Here is a 14,360-nt window from a genome sequence, read left to right on the forward strand (position 1 = left end):
TGGGCCAGGTAAAAACGTGCCAGACAGGAACTAAGGAGGAGGCCATCTGGCTTTCTCAGATAGACTTTTACGGTTATTGGGAGTTATTTTATTTTAACGGCTAAATCCAGGACCCCTAATAGGTACAGCAGAGGTCAGTCCTGCAGACGGGTCTCCCCTGTGTGGGGTCCTACAGATAAGAACTTGGTTGCAAAGAAGCCTGGGCCCAGGGCCGAGGGTCAGCTGTGTAGAAATGAGTTGATAAAGCAGCCTGAGACTGCTCGCCTTGCAAAGGCCTGTTTGCAAGGTTGGCCCTTGGCTGGCGACTGGGAACTTGGACTTGAGGAGGCTTGTCCTCATTCACTAAATGATGAGTGGCTCCCTGTGCCCAGACCGTGTGCAAACGATGTGCTTTTGCTGAATATCTTCTTTCCCTCTGGGAGTCTGGAATTGGGAGTGTGCTAGGCGGAGGGTGCCTATGCAGCCAGCCCTAATCAGCGCCCGTTCTGCTGGTGGTCACACGCATTGCGGGAGGAATTAAGTGTGTCCTGTGTGACTTCCCTGGGAGAGGACTCGGGGAAGCTTGCGCCCGGTTCCCTTCCCACTTTGCCTGTGTGCCCTTGGCCTGGCTGATTCTGCTGCACAGCCTTTCTCTGTAATACATCGTACACGGCCACAAGTAAGGCTATCTTCTGAGTATGTGAGTCTCCTAGTGAATCATCGACCTGGGGAGTGGTCTTGGGGACCCCTACACAAGACACAAGGGGGACACCTGAGGTATCGGTAGTGTTCTCTTTCTCAGTCTGGGTGCTGTTTACATGGGATGTTTAGTTTGAAAATTCACTGAGCTATACAATTATGATATGTATACTTTTTCTGTATGTAGAATCAACTTCAATAAAAAGAAAATAGAAGACTATACACCATAGAGATTTTAAAAAAATGACTTAATTAAAAACAACATCACTCCCTTTTTATTCAGCAAACATTTGCCACTCCTTTTTTTTTTTAAAATATATTTTATTGATTTTTTACAGAGAGGAAGAGGGATAGTTAGAAACATTGATGAGAGAGAAACACTGATTCAGCTGCCTCCTGCACACTCCCCACTGGGGATGTGCCCGCAACCAAGGTACATGCCCTTGACCGGAATCGAACCTGGGACCCCTCAGTCCTCAGGCCGACGCTCTAGCCACTGAGCCAAACCGGTTCCGGCCATTTGCCACTCCTTTTTACCAGGCATTGCACTGGGAGCTTGGGACATGGGGTAGGAAGGACATCATCGCTGCCGCGCAGTTTATTGGGGGGCAAGTAAAGCGTACTTATGATGTGGTTGACTTTTGCTGGGCTCTATCAGAGACACAGTAGGGTGACAGGGGCACAGAGGAGAGCTTCTAACTTGGCTATTTTGCCACTCCAGGGTTGCCATTCAGGTATCTATAGTAGTCAGGTAGGCAAATGGTCAAAGGTGGCAGGTGGGGAGCTGGGAACCTTGTCAAAATGGGAAAATGTGCAGGCATGGAGTTGCCAGAGCTAGTAGTTTTGTTTTTGTTTTGCAGGAAAAGCCATGGATCTGAATTTTGTGAGAGCTCTTGATTTTTAAGTGCTTTAAATCCAAATGTTAAAATGGGGGGCTAAAAAAAGAAAAAGTGGGGCCAAACAAAACACCCCTGCGGGCCAGATTTGGCATTGGCCTGTCAGTTTGCCAGGCACTGTGCCAACCAGCCATCCCTCCCTCTTACCAAACACTGAGGGTCTACTCTTGGAGGCACTGCGAAGTACAGCAGTGAGCGCTTGTGCAGTGGAGGGCTCTGGCATGGAGCTTCTCACACTTAAGTATGTGTAGGCATCACCTGGGCAGATTCTACTCAGGAGGTCTGCCGCGGGGCCTGAAAAGTTGCCTTTCTAACAAGCTCCCAGGTGGTGGTAATGGTGGTCCCTGGACCATACGTTGAGCAGCGTTGCTCTGTAAGCCAGGGTCCAGAAACAGCTGTTACTTGAAGGAGAGGAGTGGGGACCTGACATGAAGATGCAAATTCATGGCAAGCATCCTGTTTTCACTGGGATTTTAGTTTACTGGGGCTGGCGCGGAAGAGAACTGGTGGCTTGGGAGGCGGGTTCTAAGGCTCTCCCACGCTCTCTCTCGGGTCTCTATTCGGAGTTTATATTCTAGAAGACGGGGTGGGGGTGGAGGAAGGTTTAAGGAAAACTTCCTGAAGGAGGTACTTCCCGGGCTTCTGGGCTTCCGAGAGAGCGAGAAACCCAGAACTCCGGCTCGGTTACGGCCCAGGCGTCCCACGTGTCTACAGTCCGCGACTCCCTGTCAATCAAGGCCCCCCTCCCCCCTCCCGCCGCTCCGGCTGCGTTGTTTAAAGGCGGCTGCGGGGCCGAGCGCACCCAGAGTGCCGCGCGGCGGGCGGGTTTGGATTTTAAATCCCCGCGGCCAATCAGCGGCGCGTAGACCTTTGTAACGTTCCCGGCGCCGCGTTTGAATTCGAGGAGGAGCCGAGCGGTGTCAGCCTTTGCCCAGACCCTGCTAGATCGGCTCGGGGAGTCCGGGAGCATGAGTGCGGCGGCGGCTGCAGGGAAGCTGGCGCGGGCACCGGCCGACCCAGGGAGAGCCGGCGGCCCCGGCGCTGCAGCTCCGGGGGCTCCAGCGGCCGCCCCGCCGGGGAAAGAGATCCCGGAGGTCCTAGTGGACCCACGCAGCCGGCGGCGCTATCTGCGGGGCCGCTTTCTGGGGAAGGGCGGCTTTGCCAAGTGCTTCGAGATCTCGGACGCGGACACTAAGGAGGTGTTCGCGGGCAAGATCGTGCCGAAGTCGCTGCTGCTCAAGCCGCACCAGAAGGAGAAGATGTCCATGGAGATATCCATTCACCGCAGCCTCGCCCACCAGCATGTCGTAGGCTTCCACGGCTTTTTCGAGGACAACGACTTCGTATTCGTGGTGTTGGAGCTCTGCCGCCGGAGAGTGAGTGTCTGTGTTGGGAGACTGGAGCTGCCCGGGGCCGGGGTGGAGCGCCGGGAGCCGGAGCTGCGGGAGGCGCTAGAGGGGAGTGCTGGGACCCGAGCTAGCGGTGGAAAAGCTCCTGGGCAGAGCTCGGAGCTACTGGAGGAGGGGGTTTCGGTTAATGGAGCCCGAGTCTTGTTGCTGCCAGGGAAGTTGGCTCCTGGACGCGGGGTGTTGGGTGGAGGTGAGGAGCCCTGCTAATGGACGCTAGGGCTTCCGGAGTTGCCAAGGGTGGAGTCCGGGGGAATGGTGCCATGGACCTGGAGCTTCCGGATTGGGCTTGTGTCTGGGAGAGGGTGGTTGGAGCTAGACTTTGGAGGTTCAGGAACGGGATCTGCTGCTGCGAAAAGACCGGGGAGGGGATTCCTGGGGACTCTGAGATTAGGGAGTGGGGCTGGCAGAGGGGTCCCAGGTCAGGGGCTTGGGCAGGAGCTGGTAGGAGAGGGGGGTGCTGTGAACGGTGTGGCCAGGTTTATGGGAGAGCCCAGATCCTAGCTGTTCTGGAAGAGAAATGACCGGGATGGGGGTGGGGTGTCCTGGGCTGCCTTTACCTAATGTTACCGCCTCCACCTGAGGACCTCAGTACCGACCCCCCATTCCTCCTCCTTCCTTTCCTCTCCCCCCCGCCCCCCAGTCTCTCCTGGAACTGCACAAACGGAGGAAGGCACTGACGGAGCCCGAGGCTCGCTACTATCTGCGGCAGGTGGTCCTTGGCTGCCAGTACCTGCACCGAAACCGCGTCATTCACCGGGACCTCAAGCTAGGCAACCTCTTCCTGAATGAGGATCTAGAGGTGAAAATAGGTGAGGCGCTGGGCCTGCAGGGGTCCCGGACACAACAAAGAAGTGGGAATGAGGAGGAGACGGGAGGGAGGAAGAGGGGGCAGGAAGCCTGGGCTGTTGATCACTGTGTTTCAGTGTCATCATCTGTACAGTGCAGTGTGTACTCACCCCCCAGCGTCTAGCTCCTTCATGTATCTGACCCTCTTTACTCTTCATCCTCCCCCATTCCTGTTCCCCGCTGGTAACTGCCATACTGTTGACTGTCAATGAGTTTGCTTTGTTTGTTTGTTGCTCTGTTTTGTATCCCACATGTGAGTGAAATCATGGTTCTTGTCCTTTTCTGTCCGACTTATTTTACTTAACAAAATACTCTTCAAGATTCATTCATATTGTCTCAAATGACAGTATTTCATCCTTTTTTATGCCTGAGTAGTATTCCATTGTATATATGTACCACATCTTTTTTCAATTATCCATTGAAGGACATTTAAGTTGTTTCCATGTCTTGGCCACTGTGAATAATGCTGCACTGAACATAAGGGTACACATGTCTTTAAAAATAAGTGTTTTCACCCCGCCTGTGTGGCTCAGTGGTTTGTGTTGGCCTATGAACCAGGAGGTCACGGTTTGATTCCTGGTCAGGACACATGCCCGAGTTGAGGGCTCCATCCCAGTAGCGGTCATGCAGGAGACAGTGGATCAATGCTTCTCTCTCATCATTGATGTTTATCTCTCCCCCCCTCCCTTCCTCTCTGAAATCAATAAAAATATTTTTTCTTTTTTTTTTCCTTTTTAAAAATATATTTTTATTGATCTTTTTACAGAGAGGAAGGGAGAGGGATAGAGAGTAGTTAGGAACATCGATGAGAGAGAAACATTGATCAGCTGCCTCCTGCACACCCCCTAATGGGGATGTGCCCGCAACCAAGGTACATGCCCCTGACCGGAATCGAACCCGGGACCCTTCAGTCCGCAGGCCAACGCTCTATCCACTGAGCCAAACCGGTTTCGGCATTTTTCAAAAAGTGCTTTCAAAATTTGGGGGTAGATACCCAGAAGAGGATTTCTGGGCCATAGGGTAGCTCTGTTCATTTTTTGAGGACCCTCCAAACTGTTTCCCATAGTGGCTGTACCGATTTATGTTCCTCCCAGCAGTGTATGAGGAACTTTTCCCCAGTTCTCTCTAACACTTGTTATTTCTGACAATATTTTTTAAAAAGAATTTAAATGATTTTTCCATTTTTAAAATTGGGAGGCTGATCATTAAAGTTTTGATTTAGCGCTTTGTTTATTTATTTTTAAAGATTTTAAATTGATATTTAGAGAGAGAGAGTAAGGGAGAGGGGGAGAGAAAGGGAAGCATCAACATCGATGTGAGAGTGAGACATCGATTGGCTGCTTCCTGCACACCTACCGGGACTGAGCCTGCGACCGGGGCATGTGCCCTGGCTGGGAATCAAACCAGCAACCTTTTGGTGTCCAGGATGATGCCCAACCAACTGAGCCACAGCGGCCAGGACTGCAGCTCTTCTTAAACACTCCAGCGGTACCAGGACAGCATTCCCTCGGGGCAGCTCTTCGCTGGGCTGGAAAGCAGCTGTTCCCTTTAGACCCCCCCCCCCCCCCCCCGGTTTGCCACAATCCCAATCCCTCCCTACTCCTCACAGACTTGCCTAGTAGCAGTCCTGAAGTTTGCCTGCTTCATCCCTTAGTTTCTCTCCCTGCCAATTCCCTTTTAGAAGCTTAGCCCTCCTTCCTAAGAGCAGGGGTTGGGGGGGTCATTGAGAGGCCCCCTCCTTGGGCCAGCATGGTGGGGGATTCCTGGGGAGGCCTGGCAGCGTACAGGAGTAAAGCTGAGGGCTCAGATGACCCTGGTTCTCGGTGGTCCAACAGGACCCATAAAGGCAGTCGTCTGTGTTGACAGATGACGGAGGCTAGCATCTGAGTACCGCCCCTTCCTCCCTCTGTCCCAGGGGATTTTGGACTGGCAACCAAGGTGGAATATGACGGGGAAAGGAAGAAGACCCTGTGCGGAACTCCTAATTACATAGCTCCTGAGGTGCTGAGCAAGAAAGGGCACAGTTTCGAGGTGGACGTGTGGTCCATTGGGTGCATTATGTAAGTTGGGGACCCACCTGGCCTCCGCAGGGGCTCTTTTGGAAATCCCACCTGTGAACCGATCTGCCTATGAAAAGGCTGCTCCAGAGGGCAGACTACCCCAAAACAAAGCCTAATTCCCCATCTCTTCTTGACACTGGTGTAGGCTGTAGGATTCCTGCAGCCGGGCCCCTTGCTACTCAGAGTGTGGTCCACAGACCAGCAGTGCCATCACTTAGAAACCCGTTCAAAATGGAGGACCTGAATCAGAATCCGGATTTTAACCAAGTCCTTGGCTGATCTCGTGCGCAAAAGCTGTAGAACCACTGATCTAGAAAGCAGCATGGGGCGTGAGGGCGTGAGGGCGTGGGCCAGGAGCTGGAGCTGCAGGAGAGCTGCCTGCGGCCTGTCCAGGCCGGGGCCATCAGAGCTGAGTGGTGGGAGAGCGCCTTTTCAGGTGTGGCCTTGATGGCCTGGGACTGGAGTCAGAGTGAGTTGTGGCAATGGCCTTCATATTCTTTCCAGTGGAGCTATTTCACATGGAAACTCCAGGCTTTAAGTACAGAATTCTTAAACACAGAGCTGCCTCTGCAGGAGCGGGGAGCCCCATCGTGACGTGGTCTGTATCGGCTGGCGGCCTCTGGGGCCCTAGAACACTGCTGGCTTTTGCTGACAAATCTCTGGCCCACAAGAATCCTGTTCTCCTCACCTCTAATCTACTGAGGCTCTCTGCCAGTGTCCTGGTTTCTGGGCGGCTCCGTGGGCTTGGGAACTGTCCTCAGGGACAGAGGGAGTGTCCAGAGGATGCCTGGCCTTCGCTCTGGCCCTGAGACGATCCCTCCTGCATCTGTGTTTTGCTGAGAACCTGAGCCAAATCCCATCTTGTGCTTACAGGTATACCTTGTTAGTGGGCAAACCACCTTTTGAGACATCTTGCCTAAAAGAGACCTACCTCCGGATCAAGAAGAATGACTACAGTATTCCCAAGGTGACTAAAAACACTTGGAGTTGAACTTGATTATGTTTTGTTACCCCCTCGCCCCCAAAGCTATTTACTGAGCCCAGCTAGAACCTGGGGACACAGAGAGAGGTCAGTTCCACACCTCAGCTAGCCTCAGAGCCTTCGAGGATCCATGTCTGAAACTGCATACAGAACTGAACATCTGTGCGCAAAAGCATTTTTCCCAGGGGATTTGTCGATTTCAGAGGAAAAACAAACACCAAAAAGATGGGACGGGTTAGGAGGCAGGAGAAGTGCTGCATCGGCTTTGGCAGTGGACTTGATGCAGATGGGCCAGTGGCCTGGACCTTCTGAACTGTGGCCCTGCCTGAGCCGGAGCTGCTGCCTCTGCAGCACCTCGCACGGGGCCCTGCATCCAGCAGGTGCTCACAGTCGTGGATCACTGAGTCCAGCGTGGTGTGAAAATGCACCTGGCACATGGCCGCTTTCCTGTTTCGTGTTCTTGCCTTGTGTGCAGCCCAGAGCCCTGTCCCCATGAAGACAGAGTCCTAAAGGGTCAGTTAGCTGTCAGACGGACACAGCATGGAACGGTTCAGGGTGTGGGTCCTCGAGCTGCTAGACTGCCTCCGTGTGGGTGCTGGTGCTAACACTTGGTGCATATTCTTAGGCACATAACCTCTCTGTGCCTCCGTTTCCTCATCTGCAAGGGCGCGGCGGTCACAGAGGTCTCCACCCCTTACATGTTTCTGTGAAGGCTAACTGGGTGAATCATAGGGTGTGTTTAGGATAGTTCCCTGGCGCACAGTGGGTGTGGAGTTAATGCTAGGCTGTTACTATGCATTTGACCTGTGCTAGGTTATAGCCCATGGAACCGTCTCACCGGGGCTCCAGGCTTGGTACTGTGTCCCCATTTTATAGATGAAGATACGTGTCACAACTGGTGGTGTGGGCAGAACTGGGACTAACACCAGGTCTCTGTGACCCCAAAGCCTGTGTTCTCGAGTCTAGTGGGGAGCAGCTGGAATCATGCAAGAGCAAGCTCAGGGACCAACGGCCTCAGCTCCATCTGAGTTTCAAGAGGCGGGAGAATCACCATTCTCACGCTTGTCAGCTCAGCACAGCTGAGAGGGGAACTGCGTTGTGGTAGTCCTGACTGGCCTGTGGTACCAGGGCTGCCTGGGGAATAGGCTGCAGGCCCTGGTGCGTGCTGCACTTGGGCTTCGACACGTGGCTCATGGCTCTCCCTGTCTGCTCCAGCACATCAACCCCGTGGCCGCCTCCCTCATTCAGAAGATGCTTCAGACCGACCCCACTGCCCGCCCCACCGTCCACGAGCTGCTCAGCGACGAGTTTTTTACCTCTGGCTACATCCCCGCCCGACTGCCCATCACCTGCCTCACCATCCCACCCAGGTTTTCCATTGCTCCCAGCAGCTTGGACCCCAGCAACCGGAAGCCTCTCTCAGTCCTCAATAAAGGTAAAACAAGGCCTGGGCAGACCACAGAGCCTAGGCTTCCAATGTGTGGGTGGCTGGCCCAGGGTGCGGGGTGCAGCCGGGCAGGCTCTGGCCCCATGGCCCCGTCCGCCATAGGAAGGTGCCCTTGGTTCTGTTAGACAGCGGTTCCAACCTTCCTAAGGCCGCGGCCCTTTAATACGGTTCCTCATGTGGTGGTGACCCCCAACCATAAAATTATTTTCGTTGCTACTTCATAACTGTAATTTTGCTACTGTTATGAATCGTAATGCAAATATCTGTGTTTTCCGATGGTCTTAGGTGACCCTGCTAGCGGTTCTCAACCTGTGGGTCGCTGCTGTAGAGCCTAAGATCATCTGAAAACACAGATAGTTACATTACGATTCATAACAGTAGCAAAATTACAGTTATGAAGTAGCAACGAAAATAATTTTATGGTTGGGCGTCACCACAACATGAGGAACCGTATTAAAGGGTCGCGGCATTAGGAAGGTTGAGAACCACTGTGTTAGATAGACAGACCGAGCACGGCTGAATCACACCTGTCAGGCCCAAAGCGCAGAGTGGACTGAACGGCACACCTGAGAAATTCTAATCGTCACTCCGGTGTGGTTCATTGAGAAAATTATGAGAAACTTCAAATGTCCACAGAGACCTGAGGGCAGTGGACTCCCGAGCACCCACCAGGTTCGTGTCACGAAGCGTGTGCCACGTGTGCTTCATCTCCTGTTTGTTCCTCTGAAGTTTTTGAAGTTATTAGCAGACACTGTACCATTTTATCCCCTATAACTTCAGTGAGTCTGTCTTTAAAAGGATGGGCATCTTATCACACCACATGCCACTGATTAGGTTATTGTTTCTAGGTCTCCTCAGAGGACAAATTAGGAAATACATAGTGTGGAGGGGGGAGGGGTCAGTTTATGGTGGTATTTCCAATTCACATTTTTTTCTCTTTTGTTTTTGTTAATCCTCACCCGAGGATATTTTTCCATTGATTTCTCAAAGAGAGGGAAAGACAGAGAGAAACACATCGATTGGTTGCCTCCTTCACACGCCCCGACCAGGGCGCAGGCCGGGGAGGAGTCTGTAACCGAGGTACGGAATGGGTCCGCAGAGACTATCCACTGAGCCAAACCGGCTAGGGCCTGATTCACATTTTTTCAACATTTTATTTAACTTGTTATATTTCAAACTTGGGAAAAGGTGTGAGAATAGACAAAACCTCCTATATCCACTTTAGCCAGATCCACAATTGACATATTTTTTCCACATTTGCTTCATCGGTATCCTTTCTTCCTCTCCTCCCTCTTTCTTCTGAACTGTTTGTGAGTTATATACCCTAATCTTTACAACTTAATACTTCAATGTATTTACCCCCAAACAAAGATTCTTTTACTAAACCACAGCATATGGCACAGTTATCAGGTTCCGGAAATTTAATGTTGATACGATCTTGTTTTATAGCAATCTTTCTCTCAACTGTGAAGTTACTGCTTTTCTTTGGGTAATTTACAAGTGATTCTAACATAATGTTTTAGGGTTTTTACTTCTTTGATTTTATATTTCTTTTTAAAAATATATATATTTTATTGATTTTTTACAGAGAGGAAGGGAGAGAGATAGAGAGCGAGAAACATCGATCAGCTGCCTCCTGCATACCCACTGCTGGGGATGTGCCTGCAACCAAGGCACATGCCCTTGACTGGAATCGAACCTGGGACCTTTCAGTCCGCAGGCCAACGCTCTAGCCACTGAGCCAAACCGGTTAGGGCTATATTTGTATTTCTTTTCTCTTTAACAGAAAATCTTGTCTCCCTACTTTAATACACATACATTTCTCAACATATACAAACTAGTTCCTTTTGTTAAATGAATGTTTATTTTCTTGCAGTTCTATTTGTCCTGGGAATATATTTCACTAAAGATAATATAGTGTAAAAAAAAAGATCACTTGAAATACTTTTCTGTGTTGATATAGCATCAATTTAAAATATACTAATTTGATATATAAGTTCATTTGTTTCAGTTATAACCTAATACTGTTATTTTTTAAGGATTATCTGTTTTTCTTTTGGGGTTAATTTTTTGACATTTCTTTTACTGGTGATATCAGTCTTTTTTTTTTTTTTTTTAATGTTTTTACTGATTTTTTAGAGAGATAGAAACATTGATCGGCTGCCTCCTGCATGCCCCCTATTGGGGACCAAGCTGGCAACCTGGGCATATGCCCTGACCAGGAACCGAACGGTGGCTGCCTGGTTCATGGGTCGACACTCAACCACTGAGCCACACGGGCCAGGCCAGTGATGTCAGTGTTGATCACTTGGTCTTGGTGGTGTCTGACGGGCTTCTCCACTGCAGCATCACTGTTTTCTCTTGGTGATTAAAACGTGCCTTGCCAGGGGCTGCTTGGAGACTGTTGCTCCTCCGACTCCGCCCACCGATGCCAGCACTCCTGGTGGCTCTTGCCGTGGCACCTGTTCCCATGGTGTTCTGACAGTGGTTTCTCTGCTGGCTCCTGCACATTCATTCATGGGAATACTTCCGTACGGAGGAGCTGGTGCTCTCTCCCATGTATTTATTTATTCGATTATGTCAGTCTGGACTCATGGGTATTTATTCTTTGGGCTATCATGTAATTGTGCTATTTTAAGGATTGCTTTTTTTTTTTTTTGGCTTTAATTTTTGGACATAAAACATTTTGTAAAAACTTCTTATGCTGGAAATTTTCAAACTTACCCAAAAGTAGAGAGAACTGGCCCTAGCCGGTTTGGCTCAGTGGATAGAGCGTTGGCCTATGAACTGAAAGGTCCCACATTCGATCCCAGTCAAGGGCACATGCCCGGGTTGTGGGCTCGATCCCCAGTGGGGGGCTTGCAGGAGGCAGCCTATCAATGATTCATCATTGATGTTTCTATCTTTCTCTCCCTCTTCTTTCCTCTCTGAAATCAATCAGTTACGTTTGCCTATATTTATTCCACATGCTCCTCCTTTTTTTGGCTAGAGTTTTAAAGGCAAATCTGAAATATTTCACACTTAAGTCTTTACCACAGCATCGTTTTTAAAATTGAAAATCTGATCTGTAAATATTGTAGAGAAGGATTTCATATTTCACGAGGGGAATGAGCACATTGTAGTGGGAAAAGGATTACACAGATAAGCTTAAGACAGAATCATGCTTCTACCCTCAGAAATGACCAATGTCCCGTCTCAGTGTGATCTTTTCAGGCCATTGGTCATATAAGTATATAGAGCACATTTTAGGGTGGGAAATCTCTTACATTTTTGTTAAGTGCCTGCTTAATTCATCCTGCTGGTCTGCCATTTACTGACCCCTCCCGCACTGGATGCTGCAGGTACTTGTAATTGTCAGTGTCTGACTGTGTGGCTGTGGACCTTCTAAAGGCCTTGCCTGGTGCTGGGGTACTAGTGAGAGCCTGAGCTCTAAGAGTCTGACACTGACTGGGTTTACCCAAAGCAATAGCAGCTAAAGGGGTCTTCTCTGGGGAGAGAGTACCAGCTGTGGCACGGGGTCCCGCACCCTCCCAAGCTGCTGCTTTTGTGCCCGCTAATGACCACGTCTCACCTCGTAGGCACGGAGAACCCTGTGCCTGAGCGGCCCCGAGAGAAAGAGGAGCCCGTGGTCCGGGACACCAGCGAGGCGGTCGACTGCCACCTTGGTGATATGCTGCAGCAGCTGCACAGCGTCAACGCCGCCAAGCCCTCGGAGCGGGGGCTGGTCAGGCAAGGTGGGCACTGCAGCCGTCTGGGGCGAGGCTGCCCCGGGCATCTCGCGAGGCCAGGGAGTCTCAGCCCGCAAAGTGTGGGCCTTGTCCAGGCCCCTGTGCTCATAGTATGTTTAGTTCCCCCATTTCCTGTGGGTTAAAATCCCGATGAGTTAGCCTGACGCCCAAGGCCCTCCATGGTCTGGCCCTTCCCTTCTGACTCATGGGTTCTGCCCCCGTCCCCCAGCACCTCACTGCGGCCTGGGTACCTGTGCACACAGTTTCTTCTGTTCAGTCAATTACTGGTTGGCCTTGGAGACGGTTGAAATAACAGACCAGAATGAGCTCCAGCCTCAGCTTTGCGCACACTGGCCCTTCCGGAGCGTCCTTCCTGCAGATCTCTGCATGCTCACACACGTGTTTCTCAGATGTCTGCTCTGGTGGCCCCTCCCGAGCATTTCCTGGCACCGCTCCTAGCACTGGGCATCCCCCGTGCCTGCTTTATATTATCTATAGCACCTCTCACCCCACAGACTGAAGTTTCCATATGGGTTTTCTGTATTAGAGAAGGGGCTATTGCGGTCACTGTGTATAACATTGTGATGTATTTGGAATTGTCTTCTCACAATATTTGAATCCTCAAACTTAGAAAGCTAGAGAATCTGCCAGCCACTGACTCTCACCATGATGGAAGCAACTTAAATATTTTGTTCATATTTATTTTGATTCGGCTCTGTCCCTATGGCTAGAATGCAAGCTCCATGAAGGCTGGGTTTTGCTCATTGCTCACTGAGGGTAGAGCCTGGTTCTGACCAATCATCTGTCTGTTTCCGTCCCAGAGGAGGCCGAGGATCCCGCCTGCATCCCCATCTTCTGGGTCAGCAAGTGGGTGGACTATTCGGACAAGTACGGCCTTGGTAGGTTTCTTCCAGAATGGGTGGGTGGCCCCGGTGCGGCCTGTGACCCTTTGACCTGTCCCAGCCTCTTGCCTTTTTTGGCTGCTAGGTCCTCTCCCAACTCTCCCAGCTCCATCCCAGACCCCCGAGTGCCAGCTCCCCATGTCCCCCTGCTCCCCTGTCTGAGGTCTCCCCCCACTTCCACTAGGATATCAGCTGTGTGACAACAGCGTGGGGGTGCTCTTCAATGACTCGACTCGCCTCATCCTCTACAACGACGGCGACAGCCTGCAGTACATAGAGCGCGACGGCACCGAGTCCTACCTCACCGTGAATTCCCACCCCAGCTCCTTGATCAAGAAGGTGGGTGCTGGCCGGCCCGCGTGGCCCATGCTGCTGGGAGGGAGACGGGCCGGGGTGGGGCTAACTCTGGACTTCTGACTCTCCAACTAGATCACCCTCCTTAAGTATTTCCGGAACTACATGAGCGAGCACTTGCTGAAGGCAGGGGCCAATATCACGCCCCGCGAAGGTGACGAGCTGGCCCGGCTGCCCTACCTGCGCACCTGGTTTCGCACCCGCAGTGCCATCATCCTGCACCTCAGCAATGGCTGTGTGCAGATCAATTTCTTCCAGGTGAGCTGGGCCGGGGGAGGGCGTGGGGGTCGGTGCCTGTCCGGGGCTCGGGTCGGGCGGGGAGTGGGAGATGTGGGACCTGTCCTTGGCAGCGGGAAGGGAGTGGGGTGAAGGCCCCCAACCAGCTGGGCTGTCTTCCTTCTGTTCCCCCACATACACAGCTGGACCTTCAATTCACTGGTCACCATCTGATCCTCCTTCCCCCCTAGGACCACACCAAGCTCATCCTGTGCCCGCTGATGGCCGCCGTGACTTACATCAACGAGAAGCGGGACTTCCGCACGTACCGCCTGAGCCTCCTGGAGGAGTTCGGCTGCTCCAAGGAGCTGGCCAGCCGGCTCCGATACGCCCGCACCATGGTGGACAAGCTGCTGAGCTCGCGCTCGGCCACCAACCGCCTCAAGGCCTCCTCGTAGGCCCGCCCCCTTGGGACTGGTGCCCCCCATGATCCCTACCAGCACCTTGGCCCGTTCTGGTCAGCTCCCCTGGTGCTGGTTTTTATAGTGTGCCCCAGCCCTGGGCCTGGAGAGAGCCATTACAGGTGGGGCCGCTGTGTAAGTTATTTTTGTACATGTTTGCGTGTGGGTTCTCTGGCCCCTTCCTTCCCTCTCACCCGCACTGTATGTACAGAATATTGCTGTTGGATTCAGGACTGTCCTTTCCCTGCCTTTATGCACATTAAACACATGAGAATCTTCTTTTTCTTCTTGTATTCCGAGGGGTGTTTGGCGCCTGGGCGTTCGGCACATCTTTGCTCCAACATCTACCCCCCAGGCTTCCAAGCCTCTGCAGGAATTTTC

General features: G+C 51.9%; 1 protein-coding gene across 1 annotated transcript; it reads left to right on the plus strand.

The window, feature by feature from the left end:
* Positions 1–2,506: 2,506 nt before the first annotated feature.
* On the plus strand, positions 2,507–14,257 carry PLK1 (polo like kinase 1). Its single transcript, XM_008152757.3, has 10 exons — positions 2,507–2,950; positions 3,624–3,792; positions 5,745–5,889; positions 6,763–6,856; positions 8,087–8,306; positions 11,897–12,052; positions 12,868–12,945; positions 13,133–13,287; positions 13,378–13,560; positions 13,770–14,257. The coding sequence occupies exons 1-10, from the start codon at positions 2,543–2,545 to the stop codon at positions 13,974–13,976; spliced, it is 1,815 nt and encodes a 604-aa protein (XP_008150979.1). The 5' UTR covers positions 2,507–2,542; the 3' UTR covers positions 13,977–14,257.
* The last annotated feature ends 103 nt before the right edge of the window (positions 14,258–14,360 follow it).

This window comes from Eptesicus fuscus, chromosome 4 (assembly GCF_027574615.1).
Source record: "Eptesicus fuscus isolate TK198812 chromosome 4, DD_ASM_mEF_20220401, whole genome shotgun sequence".
NCBI lineage: Eukaryota > Metazoa > Chordata > Mammalia > Chiroptera > Vespertilionidae > Eptesicus > Eptesicus fuscus.

Bases quoted from the DNA above. Each gene is read 5' to 3' on its own strand.
- PLK1 (XM_008152757.3), top strand. From the start codon at position 2,543: ATGAGTGCGGCGGCGGCTGCAGGGAAGCTGGCGCGGGCACCGGCCGAC. The intron at 2,951-3,623 runs GTGAGTGTCTGT...CCCGCCCCCCAG, and splicing joins TGGAGCTCTGCCGCCGGAGA to TCTCTCCTGGAACTGCACAA. The intron at 5,890-6,762 runs GTAAGTTGGGGA...TTGTGCTTACAG, and splicing joins TGGTCCATTGGGTGCATTAT to GTATACCTTGTTAGTGGGCA.